General features: G+C 42.4%; 1 protein-coding gene across 5 annotated transcripts in view; it reads right to left on the bottom strand.

The window, feature by feature from the left end:
• The window catches only part of CADM1 (cell adhesion molecule 1), a 236755-nt gene that overhangs the window by 111528 nt on the left and 98053 nt on the right, over positions 1-27174 (bottom strand). For 4 of the 5 annotated variants that reach the window (XM_073657106.1, XM_073657107.1, XM_073657108.1 and 1 more), the window contains exon 2: positions 12588-12665. The exons of the other annotated variant lie outside the window; for it this stretch is intronic. In XM_073657106.1, coding sequence (XP_073513207.1) covers positions 12588-12665 — 78 coding nt within the window. The remainder of the gene's footprint in view (positions 1-12587; positions 12666-27174) is intronic. 5 annotated transcript variants of the gene reach the window in all.

Here is a 27174-nt window from a genome sequence, read left to right as displayed (position 1 = left end):
CTTCATTCCCCATTCAACAGGAGACCCCTGCTGAATAGGAAGCAGTGGTCTTGTCAGAAAGCCTTTACATTACCGTGCATCACATTAAAGGGGATAACAATAGACTAAGCTCCATCATAAATCACGTGAGATTCAGTACATGAACATGGAATTAGCCGGTGCTGCATAATGTAAGACCCCGTATGGGAAGAGCATTAGTCTAATGTAATATTCACCACCGCATCCCCACGAGAGGAGCCCATGCTAAGAAAACAAGCCTCCATGTGTTTCCAGAAAAGCCGTTTTTATTAGCGCACACTTTGTTCTCATGTTAGAAGCCGTGAGGTTTCCTCAGTCCATAAAAGAATTATTACGTTTCCTTATGAGCAGCAATAAAGGAGGCATACGAGCCTACGAGCGAGCGCCATGATTCAAGGAAAATAAACATTCACATTCACTTTTTTAGCCCGAGGGGTAAAAAAAAAAAAAAATACAGAAAACAGAAAGCATAGCGGTATACCATCAGATTCCTCACGGTAGAGTAGTTGATACATAAACCGTTTATTCTGAATCTATATATTTAAAGGGGCTGTCCACTATTAGGACAACCTCTTCTTGATCTCGCCTCTTGTGCCATCTCCGGTTCAGCAGTGGCGGCACTAGCGGTCCCGGGGCTCCTGGGCGTTTGTTGTGACACGTGACCCTGGCACCCAATCGGCGCTGGCGTCACTGTCCTCGCCTTCTGTCGAATTGAACATGAACTGGAAGTCTGGGCTGCAGATCTCTGACTTCTTCTTCTTCATGTTCAATTTGTCTGAAAGCGGAGATAGCGACGCCAGCGCTGATTGGTTGCTTCGCTCACGTGTCACAACAGCACGGGAGCCCCGGACCCGCGAGTGCTGAAAACGTTGAAACAGCTCCGGCACGAAAGGTGAGTGTAAGCTTTATTTTATTTTAGGGGCCAAGTAGTGGACAACTTCTTTAAACTTTTGGATCCCAAATTACCCAATTGTTTGGAATCATAGCCCTTGTGGTGGGAAAAGTCTGCACTAGTGAAAGCGAAGTTCTGCAAAATCGTTTGGAGTGACCGGCAACCACTTTCCTCTAGCTGACAGCTTTTAAAGAGCAACTAAAATCATTTTTTTTTTATTATTATTATTATTATTATTATTATTTGGTCCAGCATGGAAATGAAACTTTGCCAAAAACTTTTTCAGGGGATTGGTCTTCATTCCGGTACAAAAATAGCAATTAAGTGGCTTCCAAACTGCTTGATATTAGAATGTGCTAATTTGGAGTACAGATGATGGCAGTGATGGGTCAGCTCCCGTCTCGTCCTCTAAGGGTTGTGCTTATCAGATCAATTTTCTCCCCAGAGTTCATAAAAGACCTGAACTAACCTATCACTGCTATCATCTGTACTCCAGCTCTGATAGCAGAGGTTTGTAAGCAACTTGCATGCATTTTTTTATGCCCCTTTATAGGAATGAAGATTAATCCCCTTAAAAAGTAATTGGCAAAGTTTCATAACTTTCTATGCTGGAAGAAAATTGTAAAAAGTAAATAAAAAAGTTTGCTCTTTAATGGTTTTTCCACTATGCCATTTTGTATTGATCGGTGGGGACCCAACTGCCAGGGCTTAACTAGCGATGTGGCTCCTTCAAAGTTTTCCCACAGTGGTGCTTTAAACCACCTGCCGTGCAGGGGACTACACCACAATCCCACTCACTTGATTAGAACGGTACTGCGGTTTACTGCTCTGCGGGTGACCAGGTGTAGAACTGTACATGAAAAAAAGGTAAAAAGGGTCTTTGTCCCTTCATTCTGTGGGTCGGCAGGGATTCTAGATGTCAGACCTAGCCTTAAGTCATAACATTACATGATACAAATGTTCCCTTAAATCGGTTTTCCAAAAGGTACATTTATAAAAACCTACAAATTCATGTGGATTCTAAATACTGGGCCCATTGCCTAAGTTCCGATCTTTCATGGTCCTGGAAACTGCACATCCACCCTTGTTCCGACACTGGTAGAGAGCTTCCTCCACTGTCAATGGGTGAGCTTGGAGGGGGCTTCTTGTCTGGCTTGGTTCATTAGCCAAGCTGATGCAGAGAAGGCCAACATGACTAACGAATAATGATAGCCAGCTCCTTTAACTTTGTCACCAATATGGGGAGTGCGCGAAACGTCTCTGCTCATGTCGGAATAGCAAAAATGAACCAACATTAATCTGAACCCAAAGCCCAGCTTAATCTTCACCCTCTATCCAAGCCTAGATTAATCTGCATGTTGTAGACTAGCCCAAATTAATCTCCATCCTGAACCCAAGCCCAGTATGATCTTCACCTTTTGTCTTTGACGACATATCATGGTACGATATAAAGAGCCTACATACAATCATGACAACGTTTCCACCCGTTTCTCCTATTCAGCAGAAATACGAGGCATAAATATATCACTTAGGTGGCTGCTATGTCAGCATTAAATAGGAGTTCCTCCGCGGAAAATAGTCTTATTCCCATGAGCTTGGAAAATTTAACTAGAGTCTCCAATGGAAGGAGGATAGGGCTATCCTTGGTTGGATAGAAGGTAACATTGCTCTCAGAGCTTTTGCCACACAAAACCCTCGAATACACAAAAAGCCTCAAGTACACAGATACAAATGGAGTCTAAAACCACCCCATAAACATTAGATGACTTGACTGGCAGCTATTTTGGCCAGCTCTCCCATAAACAGGAGCAGTCATTTGGCCAAGCACTTGTGTTCTCTACGAGAGAGCCATCACCTGATAGGTCTTCTCTCCAGGAGAGAAAAAGGATCAGCAGTCCAAAAATCAGACATGCCACATGCTTAACTCCTCCGACAATCAACTATCTGGAGCTCTTATACACATTAGACAGTTGGCCGAACCTGTTGTTTTCACTGGGTTCGGCCATCATTAGCCAATATTAATCGGGGGCTCTACAGTGGCCATACATCTTAGATAGCTTTCGACTCGACAGAGTTCTTTTTCGGAAGAGAGACTTGCCTAGCCAGAGAGCTGAAGAACTGGGCATCATAGCTACAACTGTCCAAACTTAATGTCCCCAGACATCATCTGTAGAGAGGCCTCCATGCTTGCCTACATCTGCAGTTTGTACAGGGGCCTTTGGGTTTGGAAGACTGCCAAAGCTATGGTTAATAGCAGCCTTAACCAAGGGCAGTGTAAACCACCAGCCACCAAAAAAGAAAAGATTCAATCCATCGCTCACACCAATTTGCTCTTCTACAGTGGAGAAAAAACAAAAAGGTCTTCGATTCTGAGAGGCCAGATGAAAGTTTAGGAAAAAAGTCTCACCATGAACGAACTCTTTATACTTTGTAATATTAAACAAGCCGATTTGGATGTTCAGGAATTTGCTTTTTTGCACCCAATGAACATGACAAATCCTGGTTCGATGACTTAATGATGCATACCTGCTTTATAAAGAGGCAACGAGTCCATGACAAGCTTTGGCTTTCTTTGCATTATAAAAGCATCAGAGGGTCTACGTGACAGCAGATCAGTAACGCGTGACTCTCTAATCCGACCATATCATAGGAATACCAGGTGTTGAGTGAGACACAACATAATACGCACTTTCCAAGCTGAAGGAGAGAATCTGTTCCTTGTGCCGCCGCGCAGCTGATGGTTATTAATCATTGATTAGGTGACAAATAAAATAAATCACATGATCACCGACACAATAAAGACTACAACCGCCGAGCCGGAGAGGAGGAAATTACAATCTCAGCAGTGAAGTGAAGGCTTCAGATACACCGCGATATCGTAAAAACATCTGTAAGAAAGCCCAAAGCCATCCATTGACATTCAAAAGATGACCCGAATCTTCAAGGCTTCTGAAGCCTCTGACGACACAATGAAACAATAGAAGAACCTGAAAATCCAACCCAATCCTCTCTTTAGTCCCCTATATATATCCGATATGTATGAGGTATGCAAACTTAGTATAGGGTCCCCTTTCCTCTAGAGCAGTGGTGCCCAACCTTTCTGTCCTTGAGAGCCACATTGAGCTCAGAAGGTCGCGAGCCACATCCAGCTCCCATCGCCTCACAGTAGTGACAACCAGAGACCCCATTACCAGTATAATGACAGCCAAAGCTTTACCTAAGAAATCACACCGAGGTAGAGTACCAGAATCCAGGGGTTCCCACAATATACCCCCATTAAGTATTCTCGCTTCAAGCATTCCCACCACACTGTTGCATCCAGCACCACCTCTGACCAGTAGTCTCCAGCTTACCAAACTTAAATTATCTCTGAACCCCTCTTCTGTGTGAGGCTACTCACAAAATTCACCATCTGGAAACTTGGTCTTCATAGCCGTTTGCTAGACCTGGTGCTAATGGACCAAGCTGTCAGAAAGCTGCACGCAACCCATCATGGGTCCATGAGCCATATGTGGCTCTTGAGCCAAAGGTTGGGGACTCCTATTCTAGAGGAACTGCATCAACAAGATTTCTAGGGCTCCACATAATTTTCTGCATTCACTCCATGTGACTGCAGATTGCTGAACCCTGACCGTGTGCAATACGCACACTGTCAGGATTCTCCTCTACTTCCAGTCTTGTGCAGACTAGATTCTCATCCTCTTGACTTGCCGCTAGAGCTGTAAATCTGGACACAATAAAGGTTCAGCAATCTGTAGACCCATCAAATCCCCTTTAAACAGCCAACAAGAGGATATGGAATTGGCTCATGTAAAGGATACGGATGGGAAAAACCATCAGGAGACCCCGGTTTTGGGTGCAAAAATTCAGCACCTTAATCTTTTCCTATGGGGATTCCTTTCTCTTCCATCTAAGCCAGTGGTGGCTACCAAGAGTTTCTTAATTGTTTTCCAGTAGAATCCACCATTTAAAATGATTAAAATATTTGAAGGGGTTGTCCAGGACTTGGATACTGATGACCTTATCCTTCGAATAGGTCATGACAATCAGATTGGTGGTTCTTCAATAACTTGCTTCCCTACAGATAAATTGATGGCAGGCCCTGGGGCGGTCAGAAGTGCACACTGTAAGGAGTCGGAATAGCCCAGCTCCGTATACCGTGTAGTGGACGTTATGGGGTACTGAAGCTCACCTCTTATTGAAGTGAATGTGATCTGAGCTGCAGGACTGAGTACGGCCACTACACAGAGTACGGAGCAGTGGTGTTTCTTCCCAGTACACCATTCACTTCCAGTAAAGGGCACAGTCAGACGGCCATATAAAATTGGACCAAGATCGGAAAGCAGTGCACAGACTGGCCAGTGGTTCTTTCAACCGAAGAGGGACACCTGCATAGACATAGATGAAGCTGTCACGCTCGGGTAGGGAGATCCGCTGGCCAGTCCGTGTTTCGATCTTAATCCGATTTATATGGCCGTCTGACTACGCCCCAATATTGATTGCCTATCCTACAAATAAGTCATCAACATCTAATAAAAAGTATAAAATGGGTCCAGTGAGGTGAAAAAAAGAAAGAAAAATTGATACTCAATTTACGGTGAGACACAAACTCTGCTTGGGTCACTTGGATGAAATCTGAACGCTGCAGTCAATCAGTGGCTGCTGATTGGCTGCTGAGTTGACGTGACACTCCGACTGGATGTTGATGTCAGTAAATTATATGGCAGAGGAGCAGGGTCGGATTCATTTTTTTCTTTTTGCGCACCAAGGCCAATTAATAAGAGGTTGTCCATTAATAGATAACCCCTTTAAGTCAAGATGTTCAAGAAGAAATCATTTCTTAAACTACCTTTTGTGTCTCACGACGTCTACTAAGTATATCCTCATCCTCCCAGTCTATTTCTTTCTTCTAGTAATTCGAGGCTGAATAGACAAGAGATACAATATCCCCTTTAGGTCAATCCTTGATCTCTAAACTTTTTTTGGGGGGTCAACCACATCAGAAAAACAGAACATGGCTTTTTCTTTGCTTGTAGAATCTTTTAGACAAAAGTCTTAACTTTTCATCAATTGAAAATTCTGAAAGTCGTTTTTCATGAAAACCGTACAAAATGCCCATTTCCATCCAGCGCTAAAGCCACAGGATATTCGAGTGGTCCTGTGTGGTCCGGGGAAGAGGTTACGAGAAGATCTTGGAAAAATAACTTTTGGCCACACATTGCACAAAATCAAAAGACTTCAGTACAAGAGAGATCGTGTCCTCCATAAAAATAAAAAATAAAAATATATATATAAAAAAAAAAAAAAAAAACACATCACTGGATTTTTGACATTTGTTAGAGATGAGTCTTTTTCAAAGATCCTTATTTGTTTCACTTAAAGTAGAAAGTATCTTACGGCTGTATGGGCTCCACAGAACATAAAATGCCTCTTATTTCCCTCACAGTAAAAAATAAAAAACCCTTTGATGAACACAACCCTTCGTCTCAAAACCCATAATCCCGTCTTTAACGTCTGACACAGAGTCTCTCGAATGCGTCGTAATGTTAGGAGGTTTGATACTGCGACTTCTCAACAAATCAAACGCTTTCTTATAACTGATCGAGACTTTATAACATCTTGTCATGCGCTTTAGATCCGGCATTAAATCTAGCTGATGCATCGCCATCCTTCCCATGCTTAATAGAGGGAGATTTGCTCAAAGCCAAGAAGACTTTTTTATACAGCGCGCGGTTCAAAGTTAAAGAAACAAAAACATAGCGCTGTTACAATAATGTTAGCGTTTTCCGCATGGAGTTAAAAGGTAAGAATAAACTATGTAACTCTGGTGGAAGGGTTTTATTATTAATAGGATTGCCATTAAGAGGAACGGGTCACAAAATGCCCCATTGTTTAAATCACAATTTTAATGTTAAATGCATAAAAAAAAAAAAAAAAAAGGCAATTTTTTTTATTTTTTATATCAAAATCTTTAGTTGAAAATTGCAAGGTTTCTGATTTATGTTTTTCACTTATTAGTCATAACAAAAAAAAAAGGAAATATTGCAATTTTCCCACTGGTCAATGAGGCATTTTTAGACTAACTTCTTGTTTCAGGAAATGCACTTGTACATTAGCAGCAATGAACACACTGTCATTTGTATTGAAGCATCTAATGAGTGTGTGCAAAGGAAGTGGGAGGTGAGCTGTGACATCACCTATTGTGAATGGTGGATCCTGTGTTATCTACTGTATATAGAGTAGTAATTAGTCATTGTACACGAGGAGGAGGAGGTGAGCTGTGACATCACCTATTGTGAATGGTGGATCCTGTGTTATCTACTGTATATAGAGGTGTTATCAGACATTGTACAGGAGGAGGAGGAGGTGAGCTGTGAGATACCACAGGATCTATTTACAATAGGTCATCTACTGTATGTAGGTGTTAAATCAGTCATTGTAAATTCGGTAACTTCTGCAGAGATATTGAGGCAATATAACTATCGTAATGGGAAGCTGATGAGTAGTTGCCATACATTTCTGAGATGTGGGTCTTAATTCAGAAATTTTTGGAATTCCCACAGAAATGAATGGAGACATCACCTCATGCAGCGGCCATCTCTCCATTCCTGGTAATGGTTGATGGGTAATAGTCTCATTATGACGTATCCTCTTGATAGGACGTATCCTCTTGATAGGCCATGAATTTTCCAGATGGGAGTAACTTTTGTAAATAACCATTTTATAGTTGGCTTCGGTTTTCCTAGAAAAAGTCCCTGAAAAATGACAACTTGAGGAACCAGTTCTGGTAAGGCGAAGATGTTGGGTTATCCATCCGATGACAAAGGAGGTTTTGGGCCAACTTCACTACACGTTTTAAGCCTGGACTGGGCACATTTTCATGGTCAGGTCGTCGTCTCTCAGGTTCATTTCAACTATCTTTAGTTTTAGTCGTAGAGAACAATCTCCACAAAATTTGTGGGTGGGAAAATTTGTAAAACGTACAGAGATTCTTTCATCAGCTGATTCAATACACGCGAGTCTAAGTAGAAGAAATGTGCATGGGGTTTGACACATTGGCCTGCTTCCCTACATTCCCCCGCCCCCCCCCCCCCCCCCCAAAAAAAAAATGCTCAGAAATTGGTAAGTGTTATGTAAGGATAAAACCGTGAGAAGCTCTAGTAGAAGCCAGATGTTGCAGCCCTGGCAATGGTGGACTTATGTTCTTCACAAATTCCCAGGCTATGACACAATTGTTGCAGGACTCTGAGATACCAAAGCCGCCCGCAGCAACTCTATTTTATGTTTTTAATAAACTGTAAAAATTAATGAAGTGAGCTTGTTAGAGCCAGCATCTCGTTAGAGAGAATTTACACCGAACATCAGGAGAATGCTGAGTAGGCCATTGTGCAGTAAACAGGAGCGGAAAGCTACGGCCGCTCCCCGCATGGACCCGAAGTGAACTAATGACTGGTGCCTGCCGACAGGCGAATACTTCAGAGGGCTCACAATGACTGCATCTCCAAATCTGCTCTATTTAACCCTTTATGGCATTTGGTAGATGCCCTTATTTCACACATTGACTTAAGGCCTCCATATACATTGGGTCAAAGTCAGCTGGTCCAACCATTATCGTCAGGATTGGTTGACTAATGTGATCTCGGGAAAAATTAGGGTCGATTGTTTGTTCTCCAGGTGAAAAGCCAACGTATTGAGTTCCTACCATCAGCTTCCACTGTTCTTCATGATGAAAACCCGTCCGGGAAGAACGTTTATGTGCAGGTGGGAAAAATCGGGGATGGTCGTCAGCTAAAATAGAGTTCGGCAAACAGTTCTCATGCATATGGCCAACTTTATTATAGGTTCATCAGGCTTCTGTGTTTCGTTTTTGCAAGATGGGCACCCACCAATCAAAACACAAGATAAGGACAAGGTCCAATGGTCCGGCCGACACGTGGCCAAATACCATGCCCACAGGTGGAGGCAGAAACCAAGTTTTACCGCAAACCCATACACTCAATTACCCGCGTAGGTGGACAGTGCTTTCAAGCCTCATCCTACCATAATCCTTACCATCTATATTTTTTCTTATACTATTGTTTCATTGTTAAAGGGGTTTTCTCAACATCTTGCATGGGTAAAATTGCAAAATGTTAGTAAAAAAAACCACAACTTTGCTTCTTATTAAAAATTCTCTAGAATGGAGATGATTTTTCAAAATTTTACAGCTCGCTGCTTTGTTTATCGGCCACCACCGGAGGCCATCAGTGGTGGTCTGGTTCCAAGATGAGGAGCATGCACCTGAAATCGGTTTGCTATGCAGCTTAAAGCACTGCTCTGAAGCTGGCCAGTTTGTGCCGATGCAGCAGTCTCTGCTTGCAGCATTGGGTAGCGCGCAGTTTGAGCTGGTGGCATGGCTGGGCCGCTGCTCCAAACTGTCAATCATCAGGAGCGTGCTATCCCCCTAGCCTGGAGGTAAAGGAGCGGTATGCTCCTGAGGATAGACAAGTTTTTTGGCAGGATGTAACATACCAGGAGCTCCCTGCATAATTCACTTTTCCGGTTATGAACCTGGATAGTTAATTATTAAAGGACTTTAGTGGAGTCCAGCAGTAAAAAGCCCATGTGTCGCAACTACATGTGTGAACCCCTGTGATTCACCGTTATCAGTTTTGGCATCTTCTCAAAACGGGAAAAAATATTTTCTACCAATGTTAAAATGAAGAAAAAAGGATGACCCAATATTTGATAGCGTAAAATGTTAGCCGCCCGCAGTTCACTACATTAATGTACGCAGCAATGTTCACAGTCAGCGATTTTCAGAGTAACTGCAGCAGCATTCGGGTTAGAAAACATTACAGGGATAATGGGAAAAATGCCCACTTCATTACATCTGTCCGAGCTGGTTTACTATGCAGATGACTGAGTTATGTGCAAATGGTTAAACCCATTTACCTTCACTGCGGAGCAGAAAAACGTGAAATCCAGGAAAAAAAAAAAAAAAAAAAAAGTTTCCATATAATGACTGCAATCTAATATAATATCAAATAGAACTTCACTTTATTTAGCCCCTTAAAAAGGAGTAGTTCTATCCCTTGTAGGAAAGCACAGAGTTGTCCACTCTCCGGAGCTGCAAACAGAGGTAACGTTACCTCTGCAGCATCAGAGAAGCACATGGGCATAGAAGCTGGCCAGATCCAGCAATCCTGCCAGTTCTAGAGCTACGATACAAGCTCTTTTGGGAAGAGCTTGTAAGTACTGTGCATTCTATTCCACAGCTCTAAGGCTGGAGCAGTAGCTGATAACTTAGACAAAGAGCAGAAAACAAAAATTAAAAATCCCTCTGCTCCTGAGCATAGCAAAGATTTAAACAAGTAAATTGCAACATTGCTTGTTTTTCTCCCATTACCGAAAATGAAAATAAGGGGTTACTCAAGTCATGGTTTTTACTCAAATTTTTGAAAAATTGTGCCAAAAATTGCATGTTGATAGATCCTTAAAACATTTGTTTTTGTTTTTTCAAAGCTCACATGTACCAAAATTCTTAAGTTATGAAATGGACAAAAGCTTAAAAGGGAATCTGTCAGTCAAATTCATTGCTGCCCAAGCCATGGGCAGCACGAGTAAGTTCCTGGGTGCACAATTGTAGACCAGTATATTTTTCCCTGGTTGGCTTCTCTAAGCACCGCTCCAGGTGATTGACAACTAGCGTGGTGTGGGGAGAACCTGGCAAGGGTTGGCTCTGGACTAGTCTGGTCTCTGCCTATTGCTCACGCAGCATATTGAAACTATGATTCTCCCCACAACGCTGTAGTGGATTGACAGGCCTCTTTCCATGCGTGTACATCAGCAGAGACCTGTCAATCAATCTGGGTGCAGGGAGAAGTCAGCCAGAGAAAAACATATCTGGCGGCAATTGTGCAGCCAGGATCTGATTCATACTGCCTTTAGATTGGGCAGCATGAATCAGGTGATGGGATCAGAGGAAGTCTGAGAGGATAACCCTTTAAAGGGAACCTAAGACCGAGGCTTCAAGGTGGCCTTGGCCATCCCCAGCAGTCCCATAGACAATGACTGGAGTGACAATTACTCCATTGAGACAGGCAACTTCACTACTCCGTTCATTAGATTAATGGGGGTACAATTGATGGAACTACCGCAAACAGAAAGTTGCCATAGACAACTCTTACAATTTAAGTGACACCCCCTATTGTGTATTTATGAGAGTATCTTTGGAGTTTGATTGCAACAGCAGGCCTAGCGGTGACTGCTTGGGGTCCTAACATGTTTACTATAAAGAGTTGGTGCTCAGTGTTACATTATGGGATCTATATTATAGCAACCAGTGAGTTTTATCTCCATAGACATTTTTCCTTCAACATAAGTATCAACTACCACCCAAGGTCCAACCAGAGCAAGAACATTTCAGAACAAGGCAATGAAAAAGGTGTCCTAAATAAAACAAAAAGGGTACTTTTGTACCAAACATCCTTCACTTCCCTATAATCATCAATTCTTTATGTAAAATGAAGATGACTAGAGGTTGCCCTCCATGTAACTGTTACTTCTAACCTTGCACCACCGATGACCTTTCTAAACAACTTGTAAATGTATACATTTAAAAAATGGGGTTAAACAATACAATGTTAACAACAGCAAGGTCATCCGTGGTGAGATTTTAATAATGTTTTTTTTAACATTTCACTTTGTTAGAGTAAATCACTCTTAGAATATCATGGATACATTAAATTTGAGAACTTCAAGATCTTGGTTCTGGAACATCAAGGTTTGCAACAAAATCCCCCATGTTGACCTTCTCTTCGAGGCCAGATATGCAATAACCATCATCATACCCCCTCCAAGAAACAATTTACAACACATCACATCGATGTAACAAGGACTAGAACCAGACAACAACAACAACAAAAAGAGCATTTCCCACCTAAATCAAAAAATTACCAGACAACAGAAGTTCCTGAGAGGTCTGTCGAGTTGTTGAAAATTATTTTCGTTACTAGAGTTGAGCAAATAGATTTTCCGGATCATGTTCTCGCCGCCACATCGGTAGTTCGTTTCCACTGAACCAGGGCCATGCAAACTGTCCACCATCTGCCTGCATCCCTGGATCCACTTCTGATTAGTGGGTCAAGCTTGACGACCTTATTTCGATGAAATGCAAGCATGACTTCAAGCTGGGTTGACTATTCAGAAGAGGAGGCGGGGATGTCAGCAGCCTGGAAGAGGTTTGCAGGGTTCTAGCTATGGACCATAGAAGTGGACACTAGATCAGGGTCTCGTGAACAGTTTTGCTCAACTCTAGCCAGTACAAATAAGAATGGCGATAATCAATTTGGCCACCATAACCACTTAGGCAGAGGTGGTGATTCCAAACCTCCTACCTAGCTGTGATATTTCGCCTTCTCTATGCAGTTGGTGTATCGGCAGCCATTGTGGTGGTCACCAATTTTTTTTTCCCCATCTCGACAGTAGAAGATCATTTTATTTGCAAGAGAATTTTTTGATTTGAAGGAAATAATGCTCTGAAGAACAGGTGAAGGAAAGAAAGGCACGATTAATGGCAAGGATTATGAAGAAGGGATCACCTTCACTAGGGAGCTAATGGTTTCCAATACAATGAGGAGGTCTACGCCTGGCGACACAGACACAATACAACGGGTAGACACACAGTGTCACATACCAGAGCTTTGTAGTTGCTCATAGAACGAATCAGGTATGGCAAAATTTTCTGAGGAGCCATGGAGACTGGAACTTCGCCCTGACAGAGACAAGATACACGGTGAACCTTCTGCAGATGTGCACGTAGCATACCTTCTGCTCCCCTCCTGGCACCAGGACACACACGGCGTCTGCTCACATAGTCATCGTGAAATCAACCTGTTGTGTCAGGACATAATGATTCCTTGAGCCTGTAATCAGACACAATTACTCACCCCTCACTGTGCCCTACTGTCCTAATGCTCTGCATTTTACCTTCCAGCTCCTGGGTTTTTATCAGTTAATTAAACCAACATAAGGAGCAAACTAGAAGCTTAATGTTGGCGGAAGTGCAGAGGCGTGAGGAATTGTCCCGTGACAACGACACTCGCTTAGATCCTATAGTTTTAATCAACTTGTATAGCAGCCCTCAAGATTCTCATCTTCTTCCCCTCTACCTCCATTTCTCCCAAATTGCTTATAAGCCTCCACTATTTACCACCCTCGTAAGTACATTTTTCACGTACCGTACATGTTCTATCCTCCTCACGGAGTAGAACCCGCAACTACTATAGTCTAAGGGGAAACTCGCCAATGCACGTCACTGGTTTCGTGAAAAAAAATATATATATATGGATAGGTGTTTTTTAAATTCAATCTCATCCTTTTTAATCTCAGAGGTGATAAGCCGCTGCCAGATGTGCCTGTCAGTAGTTTGTTCTTCTCTCCCCATGGAAAACACATGAACGCTTGGCCACATTGGTAGGGACAGTAGTTGGCTAAACGTACATTTGACCACATGTTCACTTGGCCATAAAGGCGTAACTTTAAGCTGGTGGGCCCTAATGCCCTTTACAACGTCTCCAGCCCAACATTCATTGATCTTTAGTCCCTTTTTGGCCCCCTAGACTCAAGGGCGCAACTGTAACTTTTTGGCCAAAATAATCATGCACCTTACTATGGCCAACTCTATATAGTCTAATCCATGGACTGTTCTTCTGCACACTCAACGCAGGTCGTATAGGGGCTGCTATGTCATGGGTCAACTTGACCCTTCATTTGAGGTTTACACCATCCTTCTTCCCAACATAGACAGGAAAGGAAGAAGAGAACAGGGAGGAACCTCATTCTGATTTCTTCTCTTGGGCTTCTTCTCTTCTATGTACACCCCTGCTAATCTTGGTGTCCTACAGATTTTGCATCTTCCATCACATTTCCTTTCCTCTAGTTTTCCTTGGAATAATACAGAACGTGACGAGTCGGTAATGGCACGGTGGTGCAATGTTGCTGTTCCATATTACACATAGTATTTGCTTTGCTAATAACTCCAGTAACTGCCGGAATTGTTCTAATTAGTAAAGTAAACTGGCTGCCCGGCCTGGATATCCGAACGCTCATGTACAGAGATTCTTCTGAGAACGTACAGCCCACATATTCCCAGCCAGGAGATTAAGCGGCATGCATGCTGACCTGCCAAACAAGGAGCTGGCACAGGGGCACAGGCCATTGGCAGCAGCCATCTGGGTAGTAATGTGTAGGTATGTGGGGCAGGTGCGATATTACATTGAACACTAAAAGAGCAAATAAAAGGCCAGAAGGAAGCACGGATCAGCAGAAAACGGCAATATTATACACACATCTATAGCACAAGATCCAGAGGCGACATTAGTCCAGATTACCCACACTTGGTTAACGCATTCCTCTACCACGTAGCTGACTCCCCGCAGCCTGGAAAGAGTATGTGGCAGACAATATTTTCATTAACAGATCACTAGACTCCGATGAACGGAGACCTCGGTTACAATCTGTACAGTAACCCGCATTACGTGCTAACGTTATGCTGCATTTTTTTCGCAAATCGAGTCGGAACAACAAATACAAATGTTAAAATGCAAAACGCTAGAACGAGACATTGAGAAGACTGTGAAGGACGTTTCTCAAGCATCTGATGAAAAATGCACAGTAATTATGGAAGAAGAACTTCTGCCGTTTTCAGGCTCAGGGTTATATCCCTTGAAGCGAAAAAAAAAAAAAAAAAAAAAGGAAAAACCTGAGACGTTATTAAAAGTGATCCTGCCCTGGAATGTATTTCCATACATTGTACATTATGGAATTCAGATGTGGAAAGAGTCTGGAGAGAGAAAGGTTGCTCAACTGCAGTTAAATGATGTGTGAGTAGATGTGATGCGAAGATAGGAGAGGTCAATGGTGCTTCGCCGGGGAGTAAAGATTGTCCACGCTTACAAATGTTCCAAGGTCACATTAGGTCAACGGTGAACTTTGGACAAAACTCAAGGCAAACCACCCTTAATTTTATAGGTGCTTTTACTAATGATATAGGAGGACAATGCAAACAGTAACGAGCCCTCCACACACTGTTGGTTTCATAGAAAGTTTGGCATTTATCCTTGGTCATGTTGCCAGGCTTATTAAAGAGTCGAACATTGACTTCTAGAGAATCTACCTCTACTTGGTGGTACTCGGAAGATAGATGGCTGCCCGGCCTGGATAGCCGAACACGGATGAACAGAGAACGTACAGCCCACATTTTCCCATCCAGAGGATTAAACTTCATGTATGTTGACCTTCCTAAGAAACAGCTGGTACAGGGGCAAGTTGTAAAACTCGGAAACTTTTTTTTTTTTTTTTTTTTTATAGGGTAGCTATCTCTCCTGGATGGTACTTGCAAGAGAGGTTTCCTTCATTACAAAAGGATAACACTGCAGAAGAAAATCACATTGCATTCCCATAAAAGTGTACTCAACAGATAAGCATGGATGGAGTTTTGGATGGAAACCTTATTCAATTGTATAATTCTGCCAAGTCTGAACCGGACCCAACAGTGATGCAGAATATGATGGGGCTATATAAGCATAAATAAAAATACAGCCAAATGGTTGGGATGAGACAATATGAGGTGTGGAGCGATTGCTGTAGATCTCCAGAGCATTAGTCACAAATGTGCTATCTGGGAGGAACTTATAGAAATATTCATTCTAATGTTTCGAGTTCACCATGGAGTGATGGATTACACAGATACAGAACCGGGAAAAGGCAAAGACTGGATGCCAAGCAAAGCTGTACAGCCTTTTGGGGGTCTATGGACATCTTGGTGACATTAATAGGTGCTCCAGGATGACAGTCAATCATGATAGACAGCACAGTATCAAATAATTCAGATATGGCTTAAAAGAATCACTACTTTATGCGACACTATAATTTCGATATCTCTCCCCGATATGCATGTTAGGGTTTGGGTTGAACTCGATTAAATTATGCCTACCTTCAACCTTAAAAACTATGACGGATGATTTTGGGACTGATATGAGTATTATACAAAGATTTATGCAACCAAGCATTGGACCATTATGTACATGGATGACAAAAAGGAGACGGGTATAAGATTAATGTGAACTGTTCTGCAGTCCTTCGAGATCTCAAGACGTAAGCCGCAGACATCTTTTCACCTCCCCATCCAAACGCTCAGCAGTCAGCTGGCGAAATCTTGTTAACCCAAATGATCAAGAAATATTACTTCTAAATTCTGGAACTTATGCCTGCCAAAATGTGACTATCAGTGACACTAATGTGAAGCAGCGGAGCCACTGTGCAGCGCAGCCACCGGCACTTTATAACGTGTCCTGCCTAGTTATACGCAGGCAGAGCTTCAGCCCATGGAAGGGCCGACGATCAAACATCTCGGCACGGAATACATATTCCTCCACCATTCTCACCAGCCCATCTCATAATAAATCCGGACAGAAAATCAAACCAATCTCCAAGAGAGGAAATAAGACTTGTGCCCTCTACGCCAAACCAACAGACCAAAGAAAATAAATACATCCTACTCCCGAAAGCCAGGAACATAAAATAATGAACGCGAGGGCCAATCATTACCGGCATCCTACAGAATATATATATCTATATGCTATATACCCTGGGGCTCTCCAACTTAAAAGAGCATTAATACATCTCATCTAAAGCTGTATCTGCCCACATTAATGCAATATACCCCAGGCTTCTCCAGAACAAATCCCTTCGTATAACCAAAGAGTGATAAATAATTTGACGTAATGAAACCAATCCCACAGCGATCTCAGCCTCGGCTCCTGCTGGTACAAAGATGAGAATTATTAGCTTTACTGGGATAACGCTACTTGTTAAAGCTTTGATAACCATACACGGCCAAATCCCGGCAAGAGATGAGGTCACGCTACGGGAGAGTCGCCTATAGGACACCTTTAAGTATCTGTGTAGTTAAATATTTAAGAAAATAGATTACTATTTTGATAATAAATTGGGAATAATCGTTTAAAATTAACGCAGCTTTCCTACCGGAACAAAGACCACCATCTTTGATTTCTAAAAAGGTTCTCCACTTTAGGCCATCCCTTCTTGTTAGAAGGAACCATTGATAAGCTGATCACACAGTGTCTCCCCGCTAGGATCCACAGTGATCACCTGTGAGCTGTGGAGCAACCTTGGCAGTAAATATGTAGCTTCCCAGTAGCACCTCCGGAGGGAAAATTAAGTACACAATGGCAAAAGATGAAAGGATCTCCTGAAATTCATTTGGATGTCAAGTCCAGTTCAGTCCTAATAGAAAATCGTAAAGGGTTGCTGAGAATAGATTTTTTTTTTGTATTATGCTCTGATGTCTCTCCAGACCTTAAAGAATTATAAATGAAGGGGAGGGAAAAGGTTAAAAAATAATAAAAATATATTATGCCCCATGTACTAGTCCCTTACGCAATAGCTCACGGGTCCTCTGTGCTGTTTTTCAGTTCTTCCAGAGATACGGCCAGTTATTGACCTCACCAGATCACGTGTGATGGAGACTAACGATTGGTCAATCATTGGTTTCATAGTCATGACGTGCAATCATCATGACATGCATCGTTCCCCCTTATGTAAAGGATTAAAACCAGTTGGGATGAGCTGCGATGGCATGAGAACAGATGTGGGGGCCTTGGACAGGGGAGTATATTGTACTTTATTATTTTACCCCTTCCCAGTCCTTAAAAGACAGAAAAAGGTGACATTTTGGGGAAATTCGTTACAAATTTAATTGGTTATGGGTCGAATCGCTCGTCTTTAACAGTGACCATTGGAATTAAAATATCATCTATGTAATGCAGGATAGAACCAGTCCTCCAGTGCTAAACATAGCCAGAATGCACCAGAGTAAATCAAAGCAAGTGTTCGAAACGGAACAATCCCTTTAACATCAATATTAACTTATAGTAACTCCACGTTGAAGCCCATGGAGCCACACTGGAGGTCCAATACCAGAGAAATGAGATCTATCCCAATGTCAAATGTTGAGGAATATTATAAAGTTCGAAGAAACTCCAGCTGATTTTTTTAAAGCAGGTTAGAGAGTTATTGAAGTCATCAAGTAGGTTGCTTTATAAGTGATCTGTGTCGTGTCATAAGGTCCCTCCAAGATACTATAGGTAATACTTTACCGCTTACCGCTGTGTACTTCCGTTTATATGTAGAAGTAGAGGTCAAGGGAGTTGTCCGTTACTTTTAGATTTATGAGCTATTCTCAAGATCAGTGGCCACCGGTGGAGGTGGTAACACATGGTTGTTGGGGGTGCCAGTTATTGGACCTTCCTCCAATCCTGAGGATAAGTCATCAATATAAAAGTAGTAGACAATCATTTTAAGGGTATGTGCATGCCAAGTCTTTTTGCTGAGTTTTTGGAACAAGAACAGAGTGGAAACTATTCAAACCCTCCTCAAATACTCACGAGCTTTTGCTCAGCTTTCACTCCAAAAACTCAGTGTGCACATACGCTAAGGATGCCATTAAATTCGACCCAACAAAATCTTGGCATACGTCTTTCCAAGCCATGTTAAGGATGTACGGTAGACCGCCACACAGAGCCTGAGGACCTTTCTTAAGGACAAGGTTCATGTATGTATCAGGATACTAAAAACTGTTCAAATTAATAGGGATTATATAAAAAAAAAAGAACAAACATGCAAATACAACTCAAGTTAATAATAGGGCATGCATGGACAGGCCGGTATACTGCCCAACGTATGTGGTAGGCGTTACATTTGACAATGTCTGTGTACGCTGTATCTTATTTTGTGCACATTTCTTGCCATTCGATAGACGCGGCTCAATCCCATTGTGCGAGCTGCACTGAGGATCCTTCTAATAAAGTCTCCAATCTCTGCCTAATGGAGCAATGGAGTAACGCAGTCATGGACTCCGGCATCACAGGAGATAAAAAAGGAGACCACTGATCCCACAAGAGTATCATGAAGAGACACCTTCTGCTTTCGCTGATCCCTGTGGTGTCTATAGTGTGGGATTAAACCACTCGAAATGATGGCGGCGGCACTTCACCATTAATAAAGAAACAGGCAGTGTTGTACCTGATAAGAAGGTGGAGGGTCCCCGTTGGCACCTGGTATCCCCCCGCTCTCTCCTCGGTGCAGAATAGGCATTGGGAAAACAAAGGCGTGATAATTCACACAGGGGCACCGGCTTGTATTTTATTGCTTCTCGTTCACAGCTGAATACATTTAGTATCATTTCCACATTACAATAAAAAACAAAGGGGCCCCCTGCAGGACTCCACAGACTGCCAGCCGGACCCCTCCTTTCTTGGAATTCCCCACCAAGTCCTTACTGCATCGTGGAAAGAGTTAAGGAGCCTTATCCTGCTCTTATACGAAGGTATCGCATTGAACGTGCAAGCAAAACAAGCTGGAGGCCGCCATCCTCAACACCCAGCGCAGTTGCATTTGTTTACTTGGAGGTTATGGGAAGGAAACACATAGTAGATATTTACACTGTGATCCCAGGCAGGAACCCAAAGGGGTCTCATTAAGATTTCCAGGATTCTCAAAATCCCATTCCAGTTAAGAGCATCTTCATCCTAAACTTGACCACGTGAAGCTGAATTCCGCATTGACATCAGAGATGGCGGTCTACCCATTAACTACTAGAAATAGATATATATTTTTTTTATTATATGAAGTGGCGAGAATCCAATTTATTCCCAGAAAACCCTAACACATGCTTGACCTCTCTATAAACGGCAGACCAGAGGTGATCGATATTCCTACTAGCGGTGAACTACATAATGCCATACAAACAGCTGCAGGAGAGCCGACTGAAATGAGACGTCATGGGAGATACAGATCGCCGGTCTAATCCTTAGCTTTTCAGCAAATATCCTCTTTGGGGGATATCCTTTAAAAATGATAGTAACAAAATATGCTATTACCGAGGTCAAAGGGCTTCCTGGAGAAAGCGGTACATTGTAGTCTGAGAAGAGTACGTAGAAGTTCTTGTGGCTAGAACTGACCTCCAGTTTTAACATTGAGTACATTAGTTTCTTTTAAAGGATTATTCGTAAATTATCTCCTATCTATCTATTAGGGTAGGATAGAAGATACTTTGCTGATCCCTGGAGGTTCAACTTCTTGGGCCCACCACAATCCAGAGAACGGTGCTCCACAGAGAATGGTGAGGAGGTGCACATGCTCAACTCCAGCTCCGTTCTTTGTCTAGGGGACTTCCCTAAAAAAGCGGAACGCTGTACTTGGCCTTCTCTGGCAGTCCCATGGACAACAAACGAAGTGGAGAGAGTACGCGCACCTCCGACCTATTCAAGATTGAGTTGTGCAGGGTCCCGTTTTTGGTATCAATGGGGTTTCCCTGCAATCGGAGAAGATGTGCAGTATGGGCTTGTCGATGACCATACCAAAACTCCTGTTGAGTCTGTAATTGATAGGACTAGACATTGAACAATCCAACCTATCCAATTTAGGTCCCTACCAAACAGAACGACGTAACATAGTAACATAGGTTGAATAAAGACCTAGGTCCATCAAGTTCAATCTTTTTCGGAAATTGTACTCCCTACACTGTCCTCCTGAAAACGTTGGGAAGACCCTCGAGGGTGGTACAAGCTGTCGGATTAGGAAAAGTTGTGCACAACTCGGCGTTTATATCTCAGTCATCTGCAATTTAGGCAAAGGGCTAGCAGTCACGGCAAATGGCGAGATGCCGGTAGACATAATATAAAAGTCAATAAATCCTGTCCCACTCCTTCAATCAAATCAGTGCCCAAATTAAATGCTAAGCACCACCCCCCATGGAAAAAGAGAACATGACTTGGCAATGAAGACAATTCTCCAAAGCTATTACTTACACCCTATGGATAGTAAAACTATCAGGTATCCGATCGAGAAGAAGCTTCAAGAAGGACGATACCCACACGGATACATAGGTCTCAACGTAAAAACTAGCAGCCGGTACAAACAGATGCCATCAAGATGCCGGACAAGTGTGGAGCAGTTGGCGCACGCTACATATATTTGGGTCCTGTTCGTAACTACAGGAATGTACTTGTATAAAAGAGATTCCTAGAATCCAGGTGGCTACGACTGATACAGTCCTTTCATCGTCAGATGCTTGAACAACGATACTGCCTGTAAAAGCATTTCCCGAAAATATAAAAATGTAACTGAAAATCCAAAATGTGAAAACTGCACGACAACCATAAGAGTCACCATAACAGGTCATCCAGCTTTGCTGGCAGGGTTGCGTAGATTTGCAGTGTTTTGGAGGAGATAGTCTAAGAATGGGTGACGCCCCTGAGGATCCCATATCTGTCACCACATTCGTTATCACAGAGCTACCACTGGAATAGAAAAGAAACGGAAGGTGACAAGCTGCTCTTTATGGTCTCAGATTAACAGTATGAATGCTTAAAGAGGACCACCTGTCACTTGCCATAAAAGTTTTACCTGGTGTAAATGTTGCTATTCTCTTGAATCTGGCATGGTTCTTTTTTTCCCCACGTCTTTCCGTTAAGGAGATTTGGCCCACTTTTCCTGAATATAAATTTAGTTTTGCTAGCCAAATGGGAGTAGTCCTCAAAAGGGACACCCACAGAGAAGAGCTCATGAACACGCCCATATGGCTAGCAAGATTAGATTTATATACAGAGAAGGGGACATATCTTGGTAATGGGGAACCACAGGAAAAAAAGAAAACCAACGCCAGATTCAGAACAGCGGAATTTACACAGAGTATATTAAATATATCTATTTATCACAAGTAATAGGGAATCTTTATGATGAATGCTGGGTTCTCCCCACGCAGATCTCTGTCAGGGGGTTCTGCCTTAATGTAGGTTTTTCATCTAGTAGTCCACCACACGAGACAAACGGCACTGGTAAAGAGGAGTCCAAAGTTTCTTATTTTAGAGTTCATTGGCCTCATACAAAATACAACTGGAGAACATCCGAACACCATTTTTGGGCCAGACAGGAGAAACTTCTGGATGGAGTGCTGAGCGTAAAGAAGAACGTGATGTGAATCTCGTCTAAAGGAGTTGTCCATGATATGGACATTGGAACCAAACATCAGAAGTGTGAAAGATATAATGCAATTTTTGCCAATCTGTGATGATTCAGGTGACTTCCAAGAGGTCAGTGATGCAACATCCCGGGGATTGACATGAAAAAGTATGTCACCGTACACAAGGCCATTGAGACACTACTTGCGGTTACCAATATCATTGCGAGAAGAGCAGGTGACCACTGTCCTCCTGAAAATGTTGGGAAGATCCTCTAGGGCGGTACAAGCTGTCGGATTAGGAAAAGTTGTGAACCACTGGGCGTTTACATCTCAGTCATCAGCAATTTAGGCAAAATGTCCAAATTATTGACAACCCCACTAATAATGTTAATTTTTTTGCATTCCCTATAAATGCTACCAGGATTGTAGGTATCGATTGGCATGATAATCCAGGTTGACCCCTCCATTTGGGCTCTAATGGATCATCCAGCCGGGAGGATATTCCAGGTGTGATTTTCCATGTCTCCCTTGTCCTCTTTGACAATCACCAGCCTGCCAGATTTCACAAAGGTTGGACAGGAAAGGGTTTAGCGTAGAGTCCAGCACAATGCAAACTCATTAAACGCACGGAGGAATAGGAAGTGGAGGATCCAGCTGACAGTCATTTGGCTCCAGTGTTAATGGGAGGCTGGCAGCGTCCATGCAGAGACCGAGCAAGAGGAAAAACACAAAAGGAACCGGAATGAAATGTGCCCAGCGCCTCTCTCCACTTAACAAGCAATCTTCACTATTCATAACGAGGAATGTCTCCGAGACGGGGGTCACTCAATAACAGCACAAAACCTGCAGACGCTCACTGCACCAGCACAAGAGATGTGAGCGACAGCAAGAAGAAAGCCTTAATATCTTCCACAGTAATGGCTGTATAATGGAGGGAGACAAGAGGAACCCTGTGTGCCAGAGCGACGTGTGCAAGATCATCTGAAGATTCCTGGGACAAGTCCCATATCTCATCAAAGAACCAAATCCCTAGATCGCCAGTGCACAAATGACTATTAGATGTGCGGCTAAGAAGCACTGGCAGAAACTCATTATCTAGAAAAGTAATCGGGAAGAATTGGGGTTGTGCACAATGATCAATAGCCAATGGCAAAGAATTGGTCAAAGTGGTCAACCGTAGCCTCCACAAACCCCATGTATCGGGAAAAATTGGGGTCATGCACAAAGATCAATAGCCAATGGCAAAGAGTTGGTAAAAGTGGTCAACCATATCCTCCACAAACACCATGCATCGGGAAAAATTGGGGTCATTCACAATGATTAATAGCCAATGGCAAAGCATTGGTCAAAAGGGTCAACCGTAGCCTCCACGAACACCATGTACTAGTAGAAAAGCCATGTGTCCGTGTGTACTCTGTGGCTTGGCAAATCAAGTCCTATGTATCATAGTGTACGCAGTGAAAGACCATGCAAAAAAAAAAAAAGGCACTGACAGCGAGTGTCATATATGACTAAGCCTGGATTATTCTCACTGTCAACCCGACGGAAACCTTCATGACGGTGAAAATTGGATCCATCGTAAAACAGATGTGATTGAACCCCTTTTAGCTTCCAATCCCCTTTGCACTGTGCACCCATAAAGCTGTACTTGGCCATCTCCAATGGTTCCAGGTGAGCACGATCAATCTCCGTTACATTCAGAAGGAGCTTTCAGAGCCCCGTTCTCGGGATTGATGGGGGTGCAAATAATCTGATCCTCGGCAATCAGGAAGTTGTCACTTATCCAGAAGATAGGGGCTAACTTCCATACTTGGTACAAGCTCTGAAGGCGAGGTTCATAAGTTACATAGGAGAGTGAGGACTTTTTGTCATACATGTGCAGCAAAATCCAAAGGTATTACATGTGGATTTTGTAGTGGATTTAGTGCGGATTTCACCCTTTCCCATAAGAAATCAAGCTCCAGTTTTAAAAATCTGCACCGCTGGGTCATTTCTGTGCAGAAATTTTCAGTAACATTGTTGAAATCTCATTTATTTAGCTGGTGCTGAATTTTCTGCACCTAAATCCATTCGGAAAATCAGTACCACGTTGATTTTCCATTCGGATTGGTTTCCCAAAAATCCACAAGCATAAACACAGTACCAGCCGAAAATTAGATTTCAGCAAATATTTGGAGATAAATCACTGTTTGAGATACAAATGGCGAAATCTGCGCCAAATCCACGTAAAAATTTGCATGCAACGTCCGAATTTTGCAACAGAAAGTCTAGAAAATTCTGCTACCCTAAATGGTAAATAATGCACGAGTGGTTATTGGTTATTCCCTTGCAGATTTCAATGCAAAATTATACAGTATTGGTTAATTAGAGGGGATTTTTTAACTATTCTTCACTACATGTTGCAGAGATTTTCCATGCAAAACAACCTGGGGATGCGGTGCGGATTTTACAACATCATTTCTTTGTGCGAAATTCATAGGCAAAATGTGCCGCAAAAGATGTGGGATTTTGCTGCAGAAAAGTTGAAAAATGAACAAACTTAAAAAGAAAAAAATCGTTGCTTTACCAGCTATGGATTTGTTTTTAGGCTATGTTCAGACAAAAGTTCTTGAAGCATTCAAAAACTTTTTTCACCAAGTGGAAACCACTTCTTTTTTTGGGGGAAGGTTTTTTTTTTTCCTTCCTTTTGGAAGTATTTGTTTTTTCAGACCCATTTTTGTTGCAGCCCTATGATTGGTCAGTGCCTAGTTTGGAGCGGATTCCATTAGGATGTTTTTTTTCCTACCAGGAGTTTTTCTAAACTTTTTCAGGAATTAAAAAAAAAAAAAAAAAAAAAAAAACTGCTCATATAAAAACAACAAAGTGGATTTTCCCATGGGATTTTTTTCCAAATTCATATGTTTTTGAGGACGATTTTAGAGTGAACCCGCTCAGAAAAAAAAAAAAAACCCTCTGTATGAGCGCACACAATTAGTATTTGCAGAGTTTTTTTTCCCATACAAAAAAGAAAAAAAATGCATCAAAAATTGCAGTTGCAATTTTTTTTCTCTTTTCATTTGAATGGGCAAAAATGCTGAAAGAAATTGTGAAAAAAGCGTCTCAAATCTTCAAAGAAAAAAAAATCTGAATTAGCATGAGATTTGAGATATCACATTCACTTTGCTGGTATTGTAAAACGCTGCATTTTTTTTTTTTTACTGCTGCAAAAATGTAATGTGTGAAGAAGTCCTTAAAGGAATAAACGATCAATAGATGATCCTATAATGATGCTGCGCATGGAGCGGATCCCCCGAGGGGCGCTACATAGCGTACTAAAAGGTGTATTGTGAAGACCCCGGGATTGAGATTCAGTCCATAAAATAATGGGAGTCGTGAATCAAATTGCAGAACATGAGCGGCGCAGTGGTGAGCACACTGTCTGCCAGCGGCGGTGGACAGTAACTAAAAAGAATAAACTGCACTTATGCTGTAAATGAACAAGTATTGCTAATTATGTATCCTGAGCGCGGTGATCTGGCATCCCCGATGCAATCGTCCGTCTGGCAGACATTTAGCAGCTGTGGCTCAATGTTAGAGCGCAGGATCGGACTCGTGCGGCAGCGCACACGGCAGAGGCAGCGCACACGGCTCTATAGATACGGTGCAATTATAAAGTCAATGAAAGGAAGTCTACCCTGACACTAAGGCCGGATTAAGAGACTCCGACGTGTAAGAGCCGGTGCGAAGAGCAGGAGTCAGGACCGTGATCAGTGCATGATCGGGGCCACTTATAACACCGGGGCCACATATATAGAGATAGAGCAGATCTAATCACGCTTTATTACAGGGAACGTGTCATCAGACTATTGTTTATATCAATTATACACAGATATAAATACAGAAATCGTGCAATACTGACCACAAGGCACTATACTAAACCCATACATCGTGTCCTACAGAGATGACTGACCAGCAGTCTCATCATCATCATCATCAATCATCATCAATCATCATCACAGGATCCACCATTCACAATAGGGATGTCACAGCTCACCTCCTCCTCCTCCTGTACAATGACTGATAACGCCTCTATATACAGTAGATAACACAGGATCCACCATTCACAATAGGAATTAAATACATTTCTTGGCCTGAGGAGCCAGGTGCACTAGCTGTGATAATCCATGTCGAAATCCTGCGCGATAATAACATTTTCATCTTAATGTCAGGATTATACAACTATTCTGACAAGGAGTTTCAATGTAAGTAATCTTATTCTGTCCCCGGGATCGGTGAAGGGTCCCAATGATCAAAGTTAATAATAATAACAATATTAATTCCATATTAAATGTTGGGAATAGCTCTTTAAAATTCTGCAGTAGCATTCAATGACAAGAACCTTGCTCATCTTCATAGACAACATGTCGACTTTTACTACTGATTTATTATTATTTGTGTCCGGCGATAACCTTACCCTACGATTCAAGTTTTCACCTCGGTCCGTAAAAGAGCCCCTAAAGCGTTAACTACAAAACATAAGCCATTTCCTCTCTTGCTCCTCAGGTGAAGCTTCTATACTCATTTTAGAGACAGATGGAGAAGGTTAGCATACACACAGCCTCCTTCCCCCTTCTCCACATTTTGTTCGGAGGGCTAAACACCATCTGTTGATAATCAGTCTCATGTGGTGGGCTGTAAACACAACTATTTAAAGGAGACTGGTCACTTGCCATAAATATGTAATATTTTAACCAGTTGTGAGTGCCGCCGTTCTTCTGAATCCAACGCAGTTTTCCTTTTCTTCCTGCGCCTCTTCGTTCCTGAGATATGGACCCATTTTCCCTGTATATAAATGTAGCATTTTAAGATGAGGGCGTGGTCCTCAAGAAAACGCCCACAAAGAGCTGAGGACCACGCCCACTAAGGTTAAAAGACTAGACTTATATAGGATGTAGAAAGGCCATATTTCAGGAACGGAGAGGTAAAGAAACAAAAGAAAAACAACACCGGATTCAGGAGAACAGCGGCATTTATATTAGGTAATAAAATTACTTATTTATGCCAAGTGACATATCCCTTTAAGAGATCAGTTTGGGCAGCAAAATTGACAAACTCTTGCACAGTGGCAAAAAGCATTTCTAATGATGCTGGTAGACTTTTTGTCTCCCCCAAACTGCACCTGCAGGTTAGTTGTTGCACGAAGGAACATGACATATAGCCCCACTTTCCTTGAATAAATGTATAAATGTAGCATTTT

This window comes from Phyllobates terribilis, unplaced genomic scaffold (assembly GCF_046119375.1).
Source record: "Phyllobates terribilis strain yellow unplaced genomic scaffold, ASM4611937v1 Scaffold_12__6_contigs__length_324123572, whole genome shotgun sequence".
NCBI lineage: Eukaryota > Metazoa > Chordata > Amphibia > Anura > Dendrobatidae > Phyllobates > Phyllobates terribilis.
This window is presented reverse-complemented; position numbering and strand designations above follow the sequence as displayed.